The sequence below is a fragment of the Adiantum capillus-veneris genome, chromosome 16 (genome assembly GCF_014529385.1).
Source record: "Adiantum capillus-veneris isolate H3 chromosome 16, ASM1452938v2, whole genome shotgun sequence".
Lineage (NCBI taxonomy): Eukaryota > Viridiplantae > Streptophyta > Polypodiopsida > Polypodiales > Pteridaceae > Adiantum > Adiantum capillus-veneris.
The window spans coordinates 88,122,112-88,146,119 of NC_140946.1; the positions used below are offsets into that span (position 1 = coordinate 88,122,112).

Genomic DNA, 24,008 nt, shown 5'->3' on the forward strand with positions numbered 1-24,008 from the left:
TAGGGCATATAGTGTCCAAAAATGGGATTTCCACAGATGAGAGCAAAATTAAAGCCATTGCTGAATTGCTACCACTTACAAACTATAAAGGAGTTTAAAGGTTCATGGGCCATGTTGGTTATTACCGACGGTTTATTTTAAACTTTGCCGAGATAGCTCGTCCATTGTACAAACTTCTTATTGAGTTTCACTGGACCGTAGAGTGTGACCATGCTTATGAGTCATTGAAAAAGACCTTGACTAGTGCTCCTATTCTACGAGTGCCCAATTGGAGTGTAATTTTCCATGTGCATATTGATACATTGAACTTTGCTATTGGGTGTGTTCTAGTTCAACTAGGAGAACAGAAAGTGGACTACCCCATTAGCTTTGCAAGTCGTCAATTGAATGATGTCGAGAGAAACTACACCACTACAGAGCGAGAAGGTTTAGCTATGATTTATGCAGTAAAGAAATTCCACTACTACCTTCTTTCCAACAAGTTTGTTTTCTGTGTGGATCATCAAGCCTTGTTGTATTTAGTAAATAAACCTTGTTCCACAGGAAGAATTACACGATGGTTGTTAATTCTCCTTGAGTTTGATTTTATCGTTGTGGTGAGACCTGGTAAAAGACATGTCAATATGACGGATCATTTGTCTCGTATACCTAATGATGAAGCCCCTATTGGAGTCGATGATGAATTGTCTGATACTTCCTTATTTCTAGTCGAGACCATGTCTGAATGGAGTGAGAAGATTGTGAACTTTCTAGTTAATGGTTTTCCACCCAAAGAGCTTCATAAGGACATAGCTCGAAAACTGTTAAAAGAATGTGAACCTTATTCTCTCATTGCAGGAACTCTCTACAGGCTAGGGAAGGATGATATTCTTAGACATTGTGCCCATGAGGATAAGTATTTATACATACTGCAAGAAGCCCACATGGGTATAACCGAAGGACATTTCTCAGGGGAACTAAGAGCTAGAAAGGTGTTGCAATCAGGCTGTTGGTGGCCTAACTTATTCAAGGATGTATCACTTTTTGCAAAAGGATGTGATGAATGTCAACATTACAAGATCACACAACGAAAGGATAAGATGCCCTTACATCCTGTTAAAGTGACTCAACCATTTGAAAAATGGGGTTTGGACTTCGTAGACCCAATTAGTCTGGCAGGTCGTAGCACTCAATCTCGATATATTATCGTTGTCACTGACTATGTGACAAAGTGGGCGGAAGCTAGGGCGACGCGTAAAGCTGATGCAAGGTCAACTGCCAAGTTTCTCTTTGAGAACATTATTACAAGATTTGGTTGTCCCTTTGAGATAGTGAGTGACAATGGCACTCATTTTATAAATGGAGTGATAAAAGAACTCACTACCAACGTCATGATAGCTCACCATAAGTCCACACCTTATTATCCACAAGCAAATGGCCAAGCGGAGAGTACCAACAAGACCTTAATCTCTATCTTGACCAAAACGGTCGAAGCTCATCGCACAAATTGGGATTTGACAGCCCTATGTACTTCTTACAAAGTGGCTATTAATTGTACACCATTCAAAATGGTATATGGCCAAGAAGCAGTTATGCTATGGGAGTTTGTAATTCCTAGTCTGCGTGTAGCTTCACAAGAAGGTTGGGATGGTAACCCTTTAGTTGAGCACTTATATATCCTTAAGAGGTTAGATGAATAAAGGCAATTGGCTGTGCAAAACGCACTTGTGGAGAAAGATAGGAGGAAGAAATGGTTTGATTGTCATCTAAAGAACAAAGATATCAGAGAATTGTGATGGCACGACGGTTGAGTGCGGCACGGCGGTAGCTCCCTCTTCTTTGCGACGAGGAATCCTCCAAGAAGGTGAGCGTAGGGCGGTGAGTGACACACCCTTGATCTCTTGAGCTTGCTAAATTAATATGGTTGTGTGCTTGCATCCATTTGTGGCTCGCACACAGTGTACGGCAAGTCCCTTGTTTTGACACGTGCGATAGACGCGCACAAACCATCCTTCTTTAGAGGGAAAACAAGGTACTCCATTGACATGTCGCATGGAAAAATCAAAAGAAAACAAGGTACTCCATTGATGTGTCACATAAAAAAATCGTAAGAAATTCAGAGGGTTCACTTCATAGGGCTGCAATGACACAATGTGCTTTAGCCAAAGAGAGGAGAGAGAATTGCGAGAGCATTAACAAAGAACTATGTTTCATTCTATCCCAAAGGATCTGAATCTTCCTTGGGAAGATCCCACGCCAGAAACAAGAGACCGACATATCGCTCAGGGACTTCCTAGGGTGTAGGACTCTTTGCGTATGATATGTTGGAGAGGAAAAAGGATGCATTTGGTAAGGTATCCATTTATCTTTTTTCCATTTTTCAAAAGTACAAAAAGTTTAACTACTGTTTTCTATTTCTTTTGTAGCTCCTCAAAGGAGAGATTTTTGCCACACAAACTTGCTAAAGTGAAAAAATTACACTGAAGGTTAGTGCTTTGTTTTGATGGGGAGATGCATGCATGCTTTGCAAAAATGATGTTTGTGTTTCACAAAATCTTCTAGGTTTATTTTGATTTATCGCTTCTGTTAAAAAAGATATATCAAGAAATTCATCCTTAACATCCTTTTTACATAACTACTATGATTATTATTTTCACATTTACACCAATTCACATATTAACTAGTAGGGGGTACCCAATTGTAGAAAATTGAAAATTGGTGTCATTAAGTGGGTTGGAAAAGTCTAAGGGTAATTGTGATGAAAGGCGAATGGTGATGGCAGGCTTCGTAGCATGCACGGAGGAGGCAGACGAGAGGAATGGAGCAGGTGGGCCAGGTACGCATTGATGAGGCAGGCGCGATTGCGAGCAAGTGGCAGGAGTTGGTAGCAGGGGAAGGGGAGGGGTCGCTGGAAGGTTCCGTCCTTTTTTTTGTTAAGTACAAAGAAGCCATCTCCATGACCGAGTTGGGAGCGTTGTAGTGGTATCCGACATCTGAACTTTGGTCGAAACTTTGTACTATGACTATCATTCAAATGATTTTGAGAAGCTGGGAGTTGAAGCAAGTAGTAGCATAAGGATTACGAACATTATGATTTTTAAAGCGACAGTTGAAAAAAACTACTCCAGCGTTGAAGAATCAGAGTTCCAATAACGAGCATAGCACGAGGACGACATGAGGGTGAAGAAGCAAAAAACGAACAGAAGAACTATCCGCTTCTACAAGACGTGCTGTGGGTTCCGGGATCCCTTCAAGGTGCTGTGCGATGGCACCTTCTTGCATTACCTCCTCGCTCACAAGATGGGCCCCCCTGCTGACCACCTCACGCGCCTTCTCGGTTCTTCTAGGCCCTTCACCACCAGGTATGTGTGTGTGTGTGTGTGTGTGAGAGAGAGAGAGAGAGAGAGAGAGAGAGAGAGAGAGAGAGGGGCCGATGTGGCCATGAGAACAAACCAGTAGTATCAGAAATGAAAACAGGCCTAAAAATAAATGCCTATCCTGAAATTCATGAAGTTACAAGAGATTACTGAAAAGCTTTTTCTCAATGGTTATCTGTGTCCTAAAAAGATGTATATTGGTGTCACTAAGATACCTTGGCATCTTCCTCCTTTGACACTTAATAATGGCCGGGGTGTCCTACAAGTAGATAAGAGTCCTCGAAGATGAGGGAGCGCATGACTAAATAGTCTGCTTGGAAACATCCTCCATGATGAGGGAAGCTGGACATAGGAGTCTGTGTTGTAGTCATCCACTGAGAAGAGTGGTGGCAAGACCAAGCTGTCTGCATAGGGGTCTTCCTCCGAGAAGTGGGAAAGCCAAACTAAGCCAAGATCATCGGAGAGAGTACAAGGTGCAGCAGAAAAAGTGAATCGGATGACGATCTAGTTTGCAACTAAGAGAAAACCTCCTCACAAACACGGGCAGCCACCGGATTTTAGATCTACCACGACAACTCCAACAAATCAGCCTTTGAACTAGGGCAGCTCACCGCAGAGGCCTTGGGCAGCACCAATTCTACAGTTGCACATGAAGCACTTGCAAAGAGAGGCTAGAGGGAGTGTCACAAGGTGGGTACCACGTGCCAATAGAAAAGAATAGACTGGACAGACTTTTAGCTTTTCAATGACAACTGAATTGAAAAAGAGAGCACATGCGACACGGAGTGGCGGAATACCACCCCCAAAGAGTATTGGCCCCAAACCTTGGCGCCCCTTTCGGTATTTCTTTATATTTCTTGAACTCAGTACAATGCCGGTACTCCACCCTCGGCACCTCTCTTGGAGCATGTCAGAGAATGAGCCCTCTGCACTTATTTAAAGGCCCTTGGCCTATGAAAAGCATTTAGATGAAAATCCTTCAAACTCAAAAGTATCTGGTCCAAAAGCAGATGCGCAAAAAGCAGCCAGCGTGATTTACGGAAATCCGTACAGTTTTGCCACGTCAACACAGCCAACACAATCTGCGGAAATCCATACAATCTGCCACGTCAGCAACGCACAATGCGGAAATTCGTACAGTTCTGCCACATCATTAGCTCCACGCATGTGTGTGTAGGTCCTACTTTATTTTATTCTCGTGTCACTTGGGCCCCATCGGACGGGGTCCCATAAGTTGGTAGGAACTTCTTCTTCTTCGTCTGCTTATTCTTAGGGTTTAGGCCCCTCGGTCGGGATCTGCATAGTGGCTCTGTTCTTCAGTGGCTTGACACGTCAGCAGTTTGTGACAGGGAGGTGAGAGAGTTCGCTAGAGATAGAAAAGTGGAAACGCTCATAATAACATGGGACGTCCATTTTTGGGCTTTCCGTCCCCACTGTCGTCCCATTCCCCTCGTCCCAACAACGCTTGCTTGTTTCGAACTCCTCTTGCGGAAACAAGATTCCCCTTTGAGCCTCGTTCTCATTTCCCGTCCATGCTATTTGGGACGCGTCCTGTGTTACTATGGAAATGTTGCACAATTTGCACAACGGAGAGAGAGAGAGAGAGAGAGAGAGAGAGAGAGAGAGAGAGAGAGAGAGAGAGAGAGAGAGAGAGAGAGAGAGAGAGAGAGAGAGAGAGAGAGAGAGAGAGAGAGCTTCCGACTTATACCCTATGGTGAGTTCTTGCTCCATTGTGGCCACCACACTGCACTGGGTGTCATGACGACTGTCCATGCACTCTTCACTTGGACATATGACCTGACTACGAAGGACCTAGTAGTATCGAGGCGGCCACTGGACGTTACTTAGGCCGGACACTGGTTGGGTACATGGTGGGCCTCTCGCCTTCATGCGACATAGTTTGAGAGCGGCTCCAGTCTGCCCTCCGTGGCTCTGAAGGCAGCATCGTGGAGCTCATCATGCTCGGCCGTGGCAGCTTTCAGATGACCGTTGCGCCGACTCTCTCTATAGTCGCTCTCTCATTGTTGCAGGGACTTGACTGTTGGTTTTAGAGTGTTGGACACCAGGCTTCGATGTTAAGGAGTTTGATTGCTAGCGGCGGCGGATCCCTTGTTTTTCGGTTATTCTCTCTTTTCCATTGCTCCCGATTCATCGTTCAGGTTGTGTTACTGGTATAGCCGCTAGGTAGGGCTTGGTTATACCAGGTTCACTGGCTACAAAGATCGACACACCACGGATATAGGTCTACGCATCGGGAGACACCCATTTCCTGGACACAATACGACTTCGCTATCCCACCACAGAGCAGGTCCGTCTACAAAGATTGGTGGTTACTGATCGTTCGGATTAGTGTCTTAGATGCCATCAGTTTGGGCACATGGTGAGATCTTGCCCTTCCCACCCTTCTCGCCGCCCCGAGCCACAAAATCCCCCATTTAGGTGTAGCACAGGGTTGGCAGAAGGCCCCTTGCCGCCATACCTTTCGGTAGGCACGCTTCCTGTAGCGCCACACCCACCACCTCGACAACGTGCCTCCCCAACAATCTCACAAGTTATAGCTACTCAACCGACTGAGCCGATACCGGACATACCCTCACTTCGTGGCATCCGCCCAAAGCTACCTCACACTTAACTATGGAAACTGACTTCCCACCTCTGCCATCTTCACCAGCCTCTTCTCCCATTACACCCCCACCCACTGATCCCGCAGTTCCACCCCATGCCACCCACCTCAACCCCCCACCCCTTACCCATGGTACACCACCCCATCCACCTCTTTTGTGCGCTGCACCACCCCCTCATGCTCCTCGCTCCTTCATAGCTTTTGCACGGCCAGTCTGGTAGATTTCTAGAGCTGAGTACAACAATGATAGCACTAGTCCGTTGCTGTACATTTTACGGCATGCACAAAAGACACCTTCTCCAAGATAGTCGGCAGAGTCCCATGCGCTCCTCCCTGTGCGTCTATGCCTCCACTTCAGCTCATGTTAGAGCTGAGGTTTGGTAGTAGATTGTAAGTGGATTGCCTATGTGGATTCGTGGGTTGTTGGTTGTGATTTCAACAATGTAGAGAACATTGAGGACTGACAGCCATTCAGCCCCCATCTTTACCATATGTAGCACCGTGTGAGAGAGATGCTTGGGACAGATGCCTTTTTGCAGTTTTTGGTACAGATGCTTGGCATACTTCATCTGTGGCTCGCACTCCACAGACATTGCAGTTTTCGTGGGGTTTTAGAAGGCAGTCCGGTCGTTTGCTCGAGCAACTAGATAGATTTTATGTGGGCCCTTGGGGAGCATCTCATGGTGGGACAACTATGATTTGGCTTGACACAATGCTCTGTGATCATGCCCTAGTTTCTTTGCATTTGAGATTTGAGACCTCCTCAATGTCTAGACGAGGATTGCACATGCCTGACTTGGTGTTACATAACGCTTCATTGTCTCAATTGATTCAGGAGGTTCGAACACGCATTAGTACTGTTGACCGTGTGTTCGATCTGGTTACATGCATCATGGCGTCTTCGGAGGCTTGTAGACAAACAGCTGTGCAGAGGTGACGAGGCTTGTTCCGCAAGGAGTGAGAGTTACATGACTATTTGAGTTGCATTCGCCGCCAACTCAAGGAATTTCCAAGAGATGAGTTCCTGGGAGAGCGCGAGGTTGACACCTTAGTCACATGTAGAGTGAGAAATCCGAATTCGCCTATCATGCTCCGGTCTCGACATGGATATGCAAAGCGGATAGGATGAATAAGGAAAGGGTCTTGTCCAGCCTAGTACTTCACCGTATTGCTCTTGAGTGTTGTTGGTTTTGAAGAAAGACGGATCTTAGAGAATGTGCATCGATTATAGAGCTCTCAACAAAATCACCATCAAGAACAGATTTCCGATTTCTAGGATTGATGATATACTCGACAGATTACAGGGATCCTTGTGCTTTAGCAGGATTGATTTGAAGAGTGGATATCATCAGATCAGAATCGCGTCGGGAGACGTCTACAAGACAACTTTTCGGACAACTTTTGGGTTATTTGAGTTTTTGATGATGCCTTTTGGCTTAAGCAATGCTCCTGCGACATTTAACCGGATGATGGACAGATTTTTCGAGAGTACAGGCTATTTGTTGGCACTTTCTTTGACGATATCATTGTTTACTCTAAGAATCAGACAGAACATAGAGATCATCTGCTTCAGGTCTTTTAGGCATTACGAGATCACAAGTTAGTGATTAATGCAAAGAAAAGTGAATTTTTTCTACCAGAGATACACTTTTTGGGACACATTGTCTTAGCAGAGCAGGAGTGCAGATGGATCCGGCCAAGATAGAGACTATCCGTGATTGGCCGGTTGCTTCCCCTTTGCATAGCTTGACACAGAAAGGAGTCTCTTTCTCATGGGGACCCACAGAGGTGACTGCCTTTCAGACACTGAACGAGAAATTGACTATGGGAAGAGTTTTGACTTTGCCGGACTTGCAGAAGTCATTTGAAGTATATTGTGATGCTTGTGGTCGTAGTCTTGGTGCGGTCTTAATGCAAGAAGGCCATGTCATTGCTTACGAGAGCGGATTGTTCTCAAGGCCGGAAATGACAGCATAGATTTATGAGAAAGAGCTTTTGGTGGTAATCCATGCTCTTACTCAGTGGCGACATTACCTACTCGGAGCGGATCTTACTGTCTTTACAGACCATCAGAGTTTGTGCTGCTTCTTGTCACAGAAGCAGCTATCGGAAAAGCAGATGCGGTGGGCGAATATCTTGTCATAGTTTCACTTCTAGATTGTCCATGTTCAGGGTTAGAAGAATGTGGTGGCAGATGCTGTGTCTCGGAAGCCGTTGGTTCTGGCTATTTCCGCGATACATCATAGGAGCTTCGCGGATACGGTCGACCAATATGCCACAGATACAGATTTTGTAGACGTTTTCACACGGATATGGGATGGGGAGACAGTAGCGGGATATTCCATTCGGGATGGCTACTTAATGAGAAAAACCATGTTGTGCGTTACATAGCCGTTGAGGGAAAAGGTTATGACTGAATGCCACTGTCTACCTTTTACGGGTCACCGCGGAATCGCTACCACCATGAAAGGGGTAGAGAGATACTTCTTTAAGCCGAGACTCCAGAAGGATGTGGAAGAGTTTGTGCGCAGTTGCTTGGTATGCCAGAAGGTCAAGTTTGACAGGCATAAAGCACAGGGATTGTTACAGCCTTTGCCCATACCCACCCGCCCCTGGGAAAGTATTGCAATGGATTTCATTTTTGATCTCTTGAGAACACAGAGTGGTCACGATGGTATCTGGACTGTTATTGACAGATTTAGAGCAGGCTCATTTCATTCCAGTGAAGAAAGTTAGCGAGACTGTTTGTGGCCCAGATCTTCAGATTACATGGCATGCCTGAGACGATTGTCTCCGACAGGGACCCCGGATTTACGAATTTGTTTTGGAAGGCAATTTGGGAGAACATTGGCACGCGGTTGCAGTTCTCGTCATCGTTCCACCCGCAGACTGTGACGGGCAATCTGAGATTGCCAATTCAGTGTTTTTAGATTTATTGAAGTCTTATATCTCGGATCAGAAGACTCAATGGGAAAAATATCTACCTTTGGTGGAATTTGCCTATAATGACACGATACACTCTTCGACGGGGAAGGCGCCATTTGAGATTGTTGAAGGTGCTGCGAAGGTTTCACCCTTCCTAAGCACGAAAGATAAGATTTTTGAAGCGGATGAGTATACGCGCGACTTAGACACGGCTTTTGCCAAGGTCCGCGAGGCTTTGCAGAAATCTCAAGAACGACAGAAAAAGGCAGCGGATCGCCATCGTCGCGATTTGAAATTGAAGGAGGATGATTGGGTGCTCTTACGTTTTGAAAAGGCACGCCTGAGAAAGAAAAAGGGAAAGGAGAGGCTTTTTCCAAAGCTTAGTATGCGATACTACGGACCTTTCAAGATCTCTGAAAAGATTAATGATGTCTCCTTCCAACTGAAACTACCTAACACTTGGAGGATTCACAATGCATTTCATGTGAGTCTCTCGAAACCTTTCAGAGGTGATGTGCCTGATGATGGGGAGCCTGATGAGCAACCCGAAGTGGAAGAAAACGAGGAGATCCTTGTTCTTGAACAAATTTTGGCACATAAGGATACGAAGAATAAAGGTAAAGTCCGAAGGCAGTTCTTGGTTAAGTTCAAGAACTATCCTGCATTAGATGCGAAGTGGATGGAGGAGGAGGACCTAGCAGATACTCCTCAGATTGTGAAACTTTACCTCGAGGCTTTTGGTTTAGCATAGTCTACTCCAAATGGAACCCAGAATTCAGCTTGGCCGGAGATCTGGTACAGTGGGATGCACAAGAGGGGAGTTACTTCGCTCCTTTGTCAATAGATGCCTCGATTTGGATACTAGAGTCACTGACGTCTCTTTGAGCTTCAGGATACTGATGTTGAGCGCGCGGCGGTGTGTGCAAGTGAAAGAGCACGCGAGGAAGTGCAGTGTGTGTGTGCAGAGAGGGGTGGCGAAAGCCAGCAGGAGAGGAAGCGCTAGCAGAACGATGAGGGAGAGAGAGAGGGCTCACGTTTTTGGGGAAAACTCAATAAGTGAGTTTTGGGTTTTCCCACTTTTATTATAAGTGACCTTTAAAAAATGCGTCCAGGTTCATATTGAACCTGGACAAAGTATAAAAATGTACAAAAAGGGGTTATTCAGGCCTTTAACCCAACAACCTCCCACTTAAAGGCATAAATGACGCCTTTAAGTTAACCAACTCCTAGCAGCTGTATGCAAAGCTCATGTTGAGCCTTAGCAAGACTCTTGGTGAGAACATCTGCAGGGTTATCTTGTGTGTGAATCTTAGTCAAGGTGACTAGACCATCCTCCAATACCTGTCGTATGAAGTGGTATCGCACATCAATGTGATTTGTCCGTGCATGAAACATGGCATTCTTGGCCAAATAGACAACACTTTGGCTATCACATCCCAAGACAGGAGTACTAGCAGGCATACCAAGCTCTTTGACAAGTCTGCCCAATCATATGGTCTCTTTAGAAGCCTCCGTGGCTGAAATATATTCAGCCTCAGTAGTACTCAATGCCACAATTTTCTGCAGTCGTGAACACCAAGAGACAACACCACCAGCAATAGCAAACACACTAGTGGACTTCCTGGTATCCAAGTCACCTGCCGTATCTGCATCACAATAGCCCTTCAACTTCAGGTCACTTTTGCCATAGCATATACACCTAGACTGTGTACCTCTGACAAGTATCTTAGAATGAATTTCACAGCTTCCCAATGTGCTTTGCCGGGATTGGACATGTATCTACTAACAACTCCCACCGCATGGGCAATGTCAGGACGAGTGGCAACCATAGCATACATAAGAGAACCACAAGCTGATGCATAAGGGATTCCCTTCATAGCATTCACTGCCACGTCATCCTTTGGGCAATCGGCTTTGCTAAGTTTTGTGTGTGGAGGTAAAGGTACTCCAAGTGACTTAGCTTCAGCCATGTTAAACCTGTCAAGTACTTTAGCAATGTATTTTTCTTGAGATAAGAAGAGCAATTTCAGCTTTCTGTCCCTCTTGATTCTCATGCCCAAGATGTGCTCAGCATCACCTAAATCCTTCATTGCAAAAGCTGAATTCAGCTGACGTTTAAGAGCATCAATGGTAGACTTATACTTCCCAGCAATCAACATATCATCTACATATAGCACAAGGATTATAGGACTTCCATCATTATCCTTCTTTGTATACAAACAATGGTCTGAATGGCTGCGTTTAAAGCCTTGAGACAGCATAAAAGTATCAAACTTTTTGTACCACTGACGTGATGATTGCCTCAAACCATACAGTGCCCTTCTTAATTTGCATACAAGTTCCTTTCTATCAAGAACTACAAAACCCTCAGGTTGCTTCATGTAGATATCTTCATCAATGTCACCATGAAGAAAAGCTGTTTTTACATCCATTTGATTCAATTCTAAGTCAAGCACTGCAGCGAGAGCAAAAAGGACAAGCAATGTCGTAAGCTTTACAACAGGAGAAAAGATCTCTTGAAAATCAATCCCCTCTTTCTGTGCATACCCTATGGCAACTAACCTTGCTTTATACTTGGGCTTTCCATCAACACATTTGACCTTGTAAACCCATTTGTTAGGAAGAGCCTTTCTTCCTTTAGGCAATGCCACAAGATCCCAAGTATTGTTTGCATGCAAAGATTTGATTTCCTCTTGCATCGCAAGCTCCCACTTACTGCTTGACTCACATGATTTTGCCTCTTTATATGTAAGAGGCTCTCCCTCATCTGTCAACATAACATGATGCAAAGAGGGCTCAAAGCGCTGTAACAACCTTCTGACACGAGTAGACCTGCGTACCCAATGATCTACATTCTCAGGCACAGGTTCTATATCAGGAGGCAACTCATTTTCAGCATGCTCATGCTGCTGAAAATCATTTTCAGCCATGACAGGTGGCTGCCCATCCTCATTTGGAGCATCTAAATCATATCCTACCTCTTCTGGCTCAAGGTTAACCGGCTGATTATCAATTTCAGCTTGCGGTAATGCATCTTGAGGCTCTTTTTCAACATCAATAGGTGGCAAGAGAGGCTGAAATTTGATCGATTTCTTGTCAATTTCAGAAGATGTAGCATATTTTAGCAATTTAGCCTCATTGAACACTACATCTCGGCTGCGTATTACCCTCTTAAACTGAGGCAACCATATCCTGTAGCCCATTTCACCCTCTTCCCCATAACCTAGGAAGAGTCCTTGGATGGACTTGGCATCTAGCTTTGTCCTCAAGTTATCACGAACATGGACAAAAGCCTCGCAGCCAAACACTCTCAAATGATCATAAGAGGCAGGTTTGCCAGACCAAACCTCCTCTGTAATGTCATTTTTCAACGTACTGTTAGGAGAGCGATTGCATACATGAACTGCGGTTTTCAAAGCTTCTCCCCAAAACCCATGAGGGAGATTAGCCGTGGACAACATGCAATGCACTCTCTCACATAAAGTACGGTTATACCTCTCAGCCACACCATTAGAAGATGGATTATAAGGGGTTGTCAACTCCCTTTTAATCCCATATTCTTCGCAATAACGCTGAAATTCAGCAGACGTGTACTCCCCCCCATTGTCAGATCTCAGACATTTAAGCTTACTACCCTTTTGCGTGGTCACAAAAGCATGAAACCTCTTAAATGCATTAAATGTCTCACTCTTATTCTTTAACAAATATCCCCAGTCTTTCCTAGTGCAATCATCAATGAATGTAACAAAGTATGATGCACCACCAAAAGACTTGACAGGCATTGAACATACATCGGAGTGAATTAAATCAAGAGCATTAGCTTTGCGCGAGACACCAGAATAATAAGAAGACTTCTTTTGTTTACCATACAAACAATCATTACAAAAATCTAACTTGGTGCCCTTTACATCAACCCTCTTCAAAGAGGAGAGCACATCAAGTCCCTTCTGGCTCATATGGCCAAGTCTTTTGTGCCACAACTCCAAATGAGAAGCAACTTCGGCCACTGCAAGAAACTTGCCAGGCAAAGCTTTGCCATGTAAATAGTACAATGTACCACTCTTGCATCCCTTGACAATGAGCATTGATCCCTTAAGCAACTTTCATGAACCCCCAGCAAAAATGGTTGTATAACCCTGTGCATCCATCTGGCCAACAGACAATAGACTCTTCTTGATGCCTGGTACATACCTTACATCTTTAAGCATAAACTCTTGGCCATTGTTTAATGCCAAGCGCACAGTGCCCATTCCTTCAATGTCACAAGCATGGTTATCCCCAAGGTAAACCTTGCCATACTTGCCTGCATGATAAGAAGCAAAACACTCCACAGATGGAGTCACATGAAATGAGGCACCCGAGTCTACTATCCAAGACTGTGTAAGGCCATCATTTGCACTTAGCAATGCATCAATGACATCTCTACGTGAGATAAGCATGTCTTCTGCATTTGCTACAACAAAATCTGAGGGGCATGAAGCTGCAACCAAGATCTCCTCACTGTCGGATAACTCTGTGATAACCACACTAGAGGATACATTGACAGTCTCCGAATCCTTGGAGGAGGTACCTGCTGATTTTTTCCCTTTCTTATCCTCTGTCTTCTTCTTCTCCTGTGATTCCTTCTTTCTTTCCTGCTCTTTCTTGAAATACCTGCAATCTGGCTTCTTATGGCCTTTTCTACCACACTGGTAACAAGTCACATCCTTATCCCTAGACTTGCTTTTGCTCTTGTTTTGAGTCTTGGTACCTGTATTTTGCTTCTGACTTCTGCCTCTCGCATTGCAAGGAGAACTGCCACCTTCCCCACCACTAGACTTGCGTCTAATTTCCTCATTTAAGATGGAGCCTCGCACTCCATCATATGTGAGGTTGGGGCTATTACTCAAAGAAACCACAAGCGTTTCCCAAGAGTCTGGCAAAGTCATCAACAAAAATATGGCTTTCAACTTGTCATCAAAAGGTTGAAGCTCAGTATCCTGTAGCTGACTCATAACACTGGTGAAAGCACTTAAGTGCTCAGAAGCCGACTTGGCTTCGTCAAGCATCATGTTCACCAGTTTGCACATCAAATGCACCTGATTCACAGGGGTGGCATTCTCATAAGTGGCCTTCAACTTATGCCAAATTGCATGTGCACTGTCCAAGCCCTTTATGTCCACCAGAATGTCATCGGTCACAACCATTTTGATATAGGCCTTTGCCCTCTTGTTGAGCTTGGCCCAATCCTCATCCGGCATATCCTCAGGCTTTACAGCCAAAAGGGCGTCCTCACAATCCTTGAGGAACAAAATCCCCTGCATCCTGTCCTGCCATAGGTCGAAACCTGTACCGTCAAATCACTTGATTTCCATCAAGCTCTTGGCATCAGACGACGAGGAAGTAGAGGCCATTTGCACGGATAAAAATGCAGCAGAAAGTGTCTACACAAAATCTGAAAATTTTCAGTGATCACAATGTACCGCACGTTGCATACAATGTGCTGAAAATTTCAGCAATTAACAAGTATCCCCAATGCGTACTTGCATAAACCCACAAAAAGCGTACATAAACCTCAATTTGTGTACATAAAAACAGTCCAATTCTGAATTTTCTGCAAATTTACTGTTTTGGCGCATCAATTTGCATCAAATGGACCTATTTTGAGTGGGAAAAGCAAGGGGCATTCACGGGAATGGATTTAGAACACCTGCGTTTTGCTGTTTTGACCTGTAATTTTCTGGTTTTTACCTGTTTTGACCTAATTTCAGCCTGTTTTAGGCTGTTTTGGGAACCCTAATCACCCTACATGACACCGGAAGCAAGGGGCTTCGCGATGAAAGCGGAAATTTGACGCGAGAGAAGCCTTATGCCTGTTGTCCAGCCTCCTGCGCAAAGCTTCCGAAACCCTAATCTGGCTCTGATACCAGTTGTTGAGCGCACGGCGGTGTGTGTAAGTGAAAGAGCACGCGAGGAAGTGCAGTGTGTGCAGAGAGGGGTGGTGAAAGCCAACAAGAGAGGAAGCGCTAGCAAAACGATGAGGGAGAGAGAGGGGGCTCACGTTTTTGGGGAAAACTCAATAAGTTAGTTTTGGGTTTTCCCACTTTTATTATAAGTGACCTTTAAAAAATGTGTCCAGGAACCTAGACAAAGTATAAAAATGTACAAAAAGGGGTTATTTAGGCCTTTAACCCAACAACTGAGAGCTGACAATATTCTACTGTATGAAATGGAATTTGAATATGATACTGATTTGTTCTTGACTTCTTTTTAAGTGCAGGAACTGAGAGACGAAATGATTGCAGCATTTTGGTCTGATTGATCTCGAATAGACATGGTTGCAATAGGGGTTAGTCAATTGGACATCGATGAGGTCCGGATTGGATCTAGATGCGATTACTAGCTACATTGCCGATAAATCATGGTCTAAGATCCGAATGAATGTTGAATGTCATGTGATGTCTAGTGATGTCCTGTGATGTCGTGTGATGTGACTGTCGATTGGTACATGTGCTAGATGTGTGTTCCTAGTACGTAGGTACTAACAATCAGTGTCTGCTAAGACGGTTTATGGCCTCTGTCTGTTTTGGCAGGCGTAATCGAGGGTGATTACAATGCTTTCAAGAGGGGGGTATGTCACAAAGTGATGACGTGTCTGTCCGAGAGCATGCGGGAACCTTGACTGCTGCGGAAGACCCAATCTGCAAACCCTAACCCTAAAATTTGCAAGAAACCCTAAAAATTGCAGAAACCCTAATTCTAACCCTAATCCTAACCCTAAAAGAGTAGCAGTGAAAAGCGCCAACTTGATGACGTGGCAAAATCCCGTAATTTGCGGCGGAAATCCAGCTTTTGCGGCAGCTTTTTCCTACGCAAATTGAGTTAGAGAGAGATAATATCTTATGCTTTATTTTTAGAAGCTCAAGAGAGAGCTTGTAAGAGAAAAGAGCCTTTGCTTTATTTTTAGGCTTTTGATTTTAAGCTTTTGGGGCTCTGCTTTTGGCATCCCTTGTAAATAAATAAGTGGCTTTGGCTCCCACTCTGCGGAGCATCTGGATGCAGAGTCTGAGAGTGAGACCCAACCACTCTTGTACTTTGAACTCAGATTAATACAGAAAGAAATATCGAAAGGGGCGCCAGTCTTTGGGGCCAATATCTCTAGGCACGGAACTCCGCCGGGCCAGTGTAAATCTATTGTGAACTGTGAACTGTTTTGAAGTTGTTATTTGGTGCTGTCGCGGTTGATTCTTGACTTGGAGTGTCCAAGTCTGTTACAAATACTCTCATTTTAAATGCCAAAAGTGACTCTCCCATGATCATTCGTGGTGAGGAGGGTTTGCATTCTTTGCCTCTCATTTCTCATGTGCAGGCAAAGCGTGAATTACGACGAGGAGCACAAGTGGCATTCATCTATGCCTCTTCAGTTACCCAGAGCATTCAAACTCCAGACAGGTTTTCTACTTTGTTTACCAAGGTTAAGCATCTCTTTTTGCAAATGATCTTCCACTCCGTCTCCCACCCGAGCAACCGGAGGACCATCGCATCGAGCTTACGGAGGGGGCACAGCTTGTTAGTAAGGCTCCCTACCGTTTGAACAAGACTCCGGAAGAAGAGTTAGAGCGGCAACTCACGGAGTTGGTGGCCAGAGGATTCATACGTCCTAGTGTAAGTCCTTTTGTTGCTCCTATTTTGTTTGTCCGCAAGAAGGATGGTTCGTCTCGTTTGTGTGTTGATTACAGGGCATTGAACAAGATGACCGTCAAGAACAAGTTTCCGATGCCTCGCATTGAGTATATCCTCGATAGGCTCAATGGGGCAAAGGTCTTCAGTAAGGCCGATCTCAAAAGTGGATACATCAGGTACGGGTATTCAACGGTGACATCTACAAGACCGCTTTTCGCACAGAGCGAGGGCAATGGGAGTATGTAGTCATGCCTTTTGGATTGATAGGTGCCGTGGGTACATTTAACCGTCTCATGGTAGGGCGTTTTGGCGATATGGTTGATGTATGTGTGCTCATCTTTCTTGATGATATTTTCATTTTTTCTGCATCGTGGGAACAACATGAAAAGGATGTAGAAAGGGTATTAACCCGTTTGGATAAGTGTCAGCTGTACATTGCAGCTAAGAAAGCTGAGTTTTTTCTCACTGAAGTTACTTAGCTGGGTTACATCATTTCTGCAGAAGGCGTCAAGCTAGATCCCGCGAAGGTGGAACAGGTACGTAATTGGGATTTGCTCAAAACTGCATATGATGTGCGTTCTTTTCTTGGTCTATGTCGAGCATATAGTTCGTACATAGAGAATTTTGCATGCATTGCCGCACCTATGACAGATGTTTTGAAAGGGGCAAAGACTCCTCGACAGCGCGTGGATTTACCCGAAGCAACCATTGAGGTTTTTGCAGCTCTCAAGGTTGCGGTGACAAAAGCGCCGTGTCTTATCCTTGCCTCTTGGGACGACCCCTTTGAGGTATGGATGGATGCAAGCAATGTCGCCATAGGCGCCATGCTTCAGCAGCATGGTCGTCAAGTTGCTTTCCTTAGTCGGAAGCTCAATAGTGTAGAAAAGAACTACTCAGTTTAGATAAAGAACTTTTGTCTGTCATTCACTCTCTTAAGCATTGGAAGCATTTTTTGTATGGTAGAGAGTTCACAATTCGCACGGATCACAAAGCCCTCAAGTGGCTCCAGTCTATGCCTAGTGCACATTGGAGTGATCGCCAAGCACGGTGGTCACAATTTTTTGAGCAATTTGGAGGTTTGATTGAGTATGTGCCTGGAAAAGCAAACCCTGTTGCAGATGCTTTAAGTTGCAAATCCTGGCTCTTGAGTCAAGATCCACAATTTTTCTTCAGGGTGTGTCTTTCGACAACATGAAGAACCAGTACGCAAATTCCAAGTTTGGTAAGCAATGGTTGCAGGCTCTTGCTTCCCAAGGGCATAGCAACTATCTTATTTGTGATGGTTTGTTATATTTTCGTCACCGTCTATGTGTGTTGCCCTCTCTCAGGACAACCGTATTGCACGATGCACATGCTCTCTCACGGGTGGGTACAGGACTCTGAAAAATATAGAAAGATTCTTTTATTGGCCTAAAATGCGAAAGGATGTGTTTCGTTATGTCACACAGTGCACTATTTGTCAAAAGGTTAAAGCTCCTCGGGGTAAGCAGCAAGGCCTCTTGCTTCCGCTGCCTATTCCCGATGGACCTTTTCAGGACATTTCCATGGATTTTGTGACTAATCTTCCACCTAGTTTGCATTCAAGGAACACTCAATGTTTGACAATTGTTGATCGTCTCAGCAAGTTTTTCATGTTGATTCCTTGTAAGGCCACAGCCACCGCATAAGATGTAGCACGGTTGTTTATTAAGCATTGGTACCCCCTCTGTGGTTTGCCAAAATCGATTGTTTCAGATAGGGATGTTAAGTTCACGTCCAATTCTTGGCGTGCACTCTTTGAAAATTTTGGCACTAAATTGAAATTTTCATCGGCTTTTCATTGGCTTTTCAATCACAGTCAGATTGTCAGACAGAGATTTACAATTAGTTGGCTTTTGATGTTTTAAAGTCTTGTGTGTATAATCAGCAGCCTCATTGGGAGCTCTATCTCCCATTGGTTTAGGCTATTTTGAATGACTTGTTTTCCTCTACCATTGGTCGAACTCCGTATGAAACAGCTTTTGGCCGTCCGTTCCAGTCACTTTTGACTCGCTCGATCAGTCAAATGCCTGATGCCAATGCTGAAAGTCAGTCGTCGGATGAGATTTCTGAGAGTGTGAAGCTTCGGCTAAGCAAAGCTAAGGAGTCTTACTCACGACAGGCTAACAAGCATTGTCAGGAAGGGGATTGGGTTTATTTTAGAATCATGAAGCAACGTCTTAAGCAAGTTGGAAAGAAATGTCCTAAGTTGTCTTTTAGAATGTATGGTCTATTTCCTGTCATTAAAAAGATAAATGAGGTTTCAATGAAATTGCAATTGCCTAACTCATGGTCAATGCACAATGTTTTCCATTTTTCTTGGTTGAAAGTGTTTCAGGGAACACCTCCGAAGGTGTGAGGTGCAGCAGAAGTGAATGTTGAACTTTGCTCAAGATGAGTGCTTCGAACTGTGCTCAAGGATTTCTTTTACTTACGGAAGGGAGAGCCTTCCGTTCCTTTAGTGAGAAAGTGCAAATGATCACAAACAAAGTGAATGACAGTGCGAATGAAGGTGCTGAGACTGAGAGATAGACAGAGAAGAATACGACACCAGAATGTTGTCAAAACCCTCTTCCTAAGGCCCCACTCTCTATGGCGAGAGCGGTCTACTATTGATTGCACAAATCTCTACAATGCTTGGACTTGCCGACGATGTCGACGACGATGAGGACACCGACAAGATGAGTTGAGATCTGAAAACGCTAATGGCTGAAATGTGCAAATCTTTATCTGCTGAATTCTGACTCTATGTCGGTGACGATGTCGACGACGACGATGCAACGACGGCGCGCTGGAAACGCAGAAGCTGAAATCTACGTTTTTCAAGCTGAATCTGCAAACTACGCGGAATTTGACCGTGCGGCGAGGATTTGCTGCGGGAAGGTGAGATCTGCGAGGTTCGGGACTTCTACTGCTATGTCTGACTGCTGAAAACTGAAAACGCTGGTGCTACTGTGAAAACCGTCGCAGAGAATCTGCAAAACACCAAGGGGTGATCTGCAAACCAAAAACGCTAGGGTCGAAAATTGTCTGCTGTGGTGGAAATCTGCTAACGCTAGGGGAATTGCTGGTCTTGCTGTCGCCAGGTTGCTGCAATGCAAAGCGTTAGGACTGATCTGCAATTGAAAACGCCAGGGGCTGGTCTTGCTGAAAACGCTAGGTCTTTGCTGTAGCAAAAACGCTAGGTTTGTTGATGGGGTCTGCTGAGAAGTTGCCTGTTGAACGCGGAGTTCTTGCTGCCCCTTCTGCTACAAAGTGCTAGCGCTAGGTTTCTTATATACATCATTGGCCAAATTGCCCTACCCAGTTCCCAACAAAAAGTCACTTAAAAATAATAAGTGAAAAATGTCAAAAATAGGGAAAATAGGTCTATGCACTGTAAAAATGCTCCTGATAGGTTCTGATGAAAATCTGATGATCATGCTGTGTGCAGCTAGAGGATATGCATCTATTCTAAGTGTCTGGACATGCACGGTCTGTGAATAGACTCACAAAAGTGCCAGATCACTTTCTATTCTAGACTGACTGAACTGAACCCAACCCTTGTCATGAAGTAGCTTGTCCACGTACATGTAGGGTTAGATGTGCACGTGACATTCCCTCCTTTTCAAAGTGAGGTATTGGTACCGAACTGTATGGTGGCGAGGGAGATACGCCAACAGCGTCTGGAATCCTGGAAGGGACTCTTCGTCGGCCCACTCTGATGCGTGGGTCATGCGATACTTGAACTTCATAAAGGTCTGCAATGCTTGCTTCTTTGGCCGCGCCAAAAGAGACACAAAGTCATCTGTGGCTCCTTCAATGCTTCAACTTTGTCCATAGTCATGCGTCTACCTTCTTCAAGAATCTCTGAGGATGAAAAATCCTGAAACCACTTCCAACACAAAAACATAAACATACCCATTCCATGTAAAGTGACTGAAAAAATACTATTCCTTCAAAAAAACTGTGCATGTAATGCAGATGAACAAAGTGATGGAGTGCCAAACCGTTCACGAAACACACGCAAACAATGGGGTCGAATCTTGACTTTTTGATCTAAATCAATCAACTGTGGCAAAACACAATGGAAATGCCGATGCTTGATGCTCAATCCTTCTTGTGCTCTTTCGGATATTGTGTTAGGAAGAGACATGGAATGTGAATTCCTTGAATGCAAACTTTTCTTCTTTTCATGAGTAATCCGCATACATCCGTGCTCATTCATGAGTGAATCGTTCTCAACGTACAATATGTCATGCCTATGAAAAGGGATCACATAAGGACGGTGACTTAAATACAGGAAAGCATCACGAATGAAACACTCGAACAATGCGTGCTGACTAATCATTCGAACACAGAATACTTTGTGTGGGGGTTCTTTGGACCTCGACTCGAGAGCCAAGATCGGTTCTTCATGATCGATCGAATCTGCAATGAGGTTAGCTTCACTAGACAAAGTATTAACTAAACCATCATCCTTGTGAACAAAACACATCTTTGTCATGCAAATCATCCTGCTTATCATTATCATGCAAATCATCATGCTTGTCATTATCATGCAAATCATGTGAGTCATGCTTTGGAAAAGAAGAGACTGAAAGAGTCTCCTTTTCCGGATTCTTTGCAATCTTCGCCTGCACATTAGAAATGAGAGATGAAGAATGAACAACTTGCTCTCCACGAATGACAAGGGGAGAGTCACTTTTGGCATTGAAAATGAACGTATTTTCCACCCAATCAATGAGAGGGTTATCCTCACAAAACTATCGAATGTCCAAAAGAATATCACATCCTGAAAGAGGAGAAACTACAAATTTTCTGCGGAAGGACACTTGTTGAACAGTGAACAAAATATCAAGGCACTCTTGCGTGATGAGAGAGTCCATACCGGTGGGAGAGAAGCCTGACACCTCAAGAGGAGATGTCTTGCGAACTCCAAGCGGGCTCTTTCGACAAGAGAGTCACTAATCAAATCATGCATACTGCCTGGGTCAAACAATATGACAAAACGCTGACCCTTCACATGACCATAACACTTAATGAGAGACTCATCAACGGGAGGATCATGAGAAACTTGGGTCACACTCGTGTTCTCATTTATTGCATTGACAGAGGAAGTGGGTTCTGTGGGTTCTTTAGATTCATTAGATTCAAGCTTAGGACATGTTCTTTTTATGTGACCCTTGATGTGACGATGAAAACACGACCTTCCTTAGAATAATTCTTTGTTCTTCCGACGTGATGTATCCTCCTAAAATTCTTTGTTTTGCCTTTTTATCTGGAGTGAGGTTAGGTTTAGCTTGAGTTAGCTTTACCCTTAGGTTCATTTTGTGAGTTCTTTTCTGAGAGACTATTGGAAGATTGGTTAGAAGAGTTACCGTTCTTACCATTCTTACCGTTCTGAGGGTTCTGAGAACTCTGAGAGGTACTTGTGGAAATCTTGTTTTCCTTAGGCTTTCCTTTGTTGTGCTTCATCTCCTGTGCAAGAGCAATCGCTACCGCCTTGTTGAGATCGATTGGGTCGAGAACTTCGACATCAAACCTGATATAGTCGTCCAACCCAAAAATGAAAGCCTCTTTGTGCTCATCATCCGATTTGCGTAATTAAGTGCCGAGCTGCAAAACACGATTAGAGAAAAACATAACTGGCATACCATTCTGCTTGAGACTGCGCCAATCGTCTTTCAACCGTGCTAGGTACTGTGGGGGCATAAACCGCGACTTGAGCTTGTCTTGGAAGTCGGCCCAATTGAAAGAAAGGGGCGCCATCCTCGGCTTCCTCTAGGTGCGCAGTCAACTGTGCCTCTTGCCATGCGTGGTACCAATTAATGGCATCACCGGCAAGGTACATAGCTGCCGTCAAAACCTTGCTATTTCCTGTCTTCGTAGTTGTCGCAAAATAAGCATTAAATTGATGCAACCAAGAATGAATAATCGTAGCATCCATCTTACCATCATACTTACTGAACTGGATCTTCTCTGTGACTGGGTTGTTGGAGTCCGAATCTCGGTTTGCGCCACTTGATGAACTACCAACATCTTTGGCTGGCTCGGACTTCGAGGTGAGAACATGTCGGATCAACTCTTGCATGCGTAGTTTTCTCTTTGCCTCACGCTCTGCCTGTCTTTCTTCAGTCGCCAAGCGCGCTTGCTCACGCTCATGCTCCATGGCTTCCTGTCGTTCTGTTTTTCTTTTTAGATGTGCCATCGCAACGCGATTCGCTTCTTGTTGTTGTGTCATCATGTCCATCATCGACTTGACCAAAGCCTCCATAGGATTTGGTGCAAACAGTGGCGTAGATGGGGAAGGGGGAGGGTCGAAAAAACCTCCTGGTGGGGAAAATTCTTCTTCGCCTTCTTCATGCCCATCACCTTCATGCAAAGTATCCATTCCGCTTCGGGTGATGACCATACACTGAGATTTTTGGTTACTGAGATCTTTGGTTCTTAAGTTCACGAGGAACTTGGGTTCTTGTGGGTCTTGGGTTCTTGAATTCTTGAGGTTCTTGAGTTCTTGAGGTTCTTGAGGGTCTTGAGGTTCTTCTTTCGCTTGCAATCTGTGTTAGAGAAGGACCTTCTCTTCCCCGAGTTCTGCTCTTTTCTACGGGCGCACCCCTTGGCAGCCTTGCGCTCACACCAAGGTTTCTTTTTCCCACCTCACGTCGATTGGCTGGCCGCTAAGTGCACGGTCCGCTCTCAATGAGTGAAAAGAGGCACAAGGGGAGGCTGGACAAGCCCTTCTTTCTTGGGTTTCTTGTCACTCTTCAAAAACATGATTAGGAATCGACACGCCCAAGAAGACTTGGGTTACGTGCGACCGCAACAAGCAAAAAAATTTCTGTGGTTCTTTCCTTGAGTAATACAGAACACTGCCAAAGCTCTGATACCAATGTAAGGTGCAGCGGAAGTGAATGTTGAACTTTGCTCAAGATGAATGCTTCGAACTGTGCTCAAGGATTCCTTTTACTTATGAAAGGGAGAGCCTTCCGTTCCTTTAGTGAGAGAGTGCAAATGATAGTGAATGACACTGTGAATGAAGGTGCTGAGACTGAGAGATAGAGAGAGAAGAATACGACACCAAAATGTTGTCAAAACCCTCCTCCGAAGGCCCCACTCTCTATGGCGAGAGCGGTCTACTATTGATTGCACAAATCTCTACAATGCTTGGACTTGCCGACGATGTCGATAAACGATGAGGAGGATGACGAGACTGGCTGAAATCTGAAAACACTAATGGCTGAAATCTGCAAATCTTTATCTGATGAATTCTGACTCTATGTTGGTGACGATGTCGACGACGACAATGCAACGACGACGCGCTGGAAACACAGATGCTGAAATCTGCGTTTTCCGGGCTGAATCTGCAAACTACGCGGGATCTGACCGTGCGGTGAGGATCTGCTGCGGGAAGGTGAGATCTGCGAGGTTCGGGACTTCTACTG

At 44.6% G+C, this 24,008-nt stretch overlaps 1 protein-coding gene across 3 annotated transcripts in view; it reads left to right on the forward strand.

Moving 5' to 3' along the window:
* The first annotated feature begins 3,067 nt into the window (after positions 1–3,067).
* MEE21 (PIN domain-like family protein) overlaps positions 3,068–24,008 on the forward strand; it is a 53,148-nt gene continuing 32,207 nt past the window's right edge. Inside the window, exon 1 of one of the 3 annotated variants that reach the window (XM_086485261.1) lies at positions 3,068–3,341. In XM_086485261.1, coding sequence (XP_086341387.1) covers positions 3,154–3,341 — 188 coding nt within the window. In that variant the 5' untranslated portion in view covers positions 3,068–3,153. The remainder of the gene's footprint in view (positions 3,342–24,008) is intronic. The other 2 variants (XM_086485260.1, XM_086485259.1) reach the window with 2 other exon arrangements.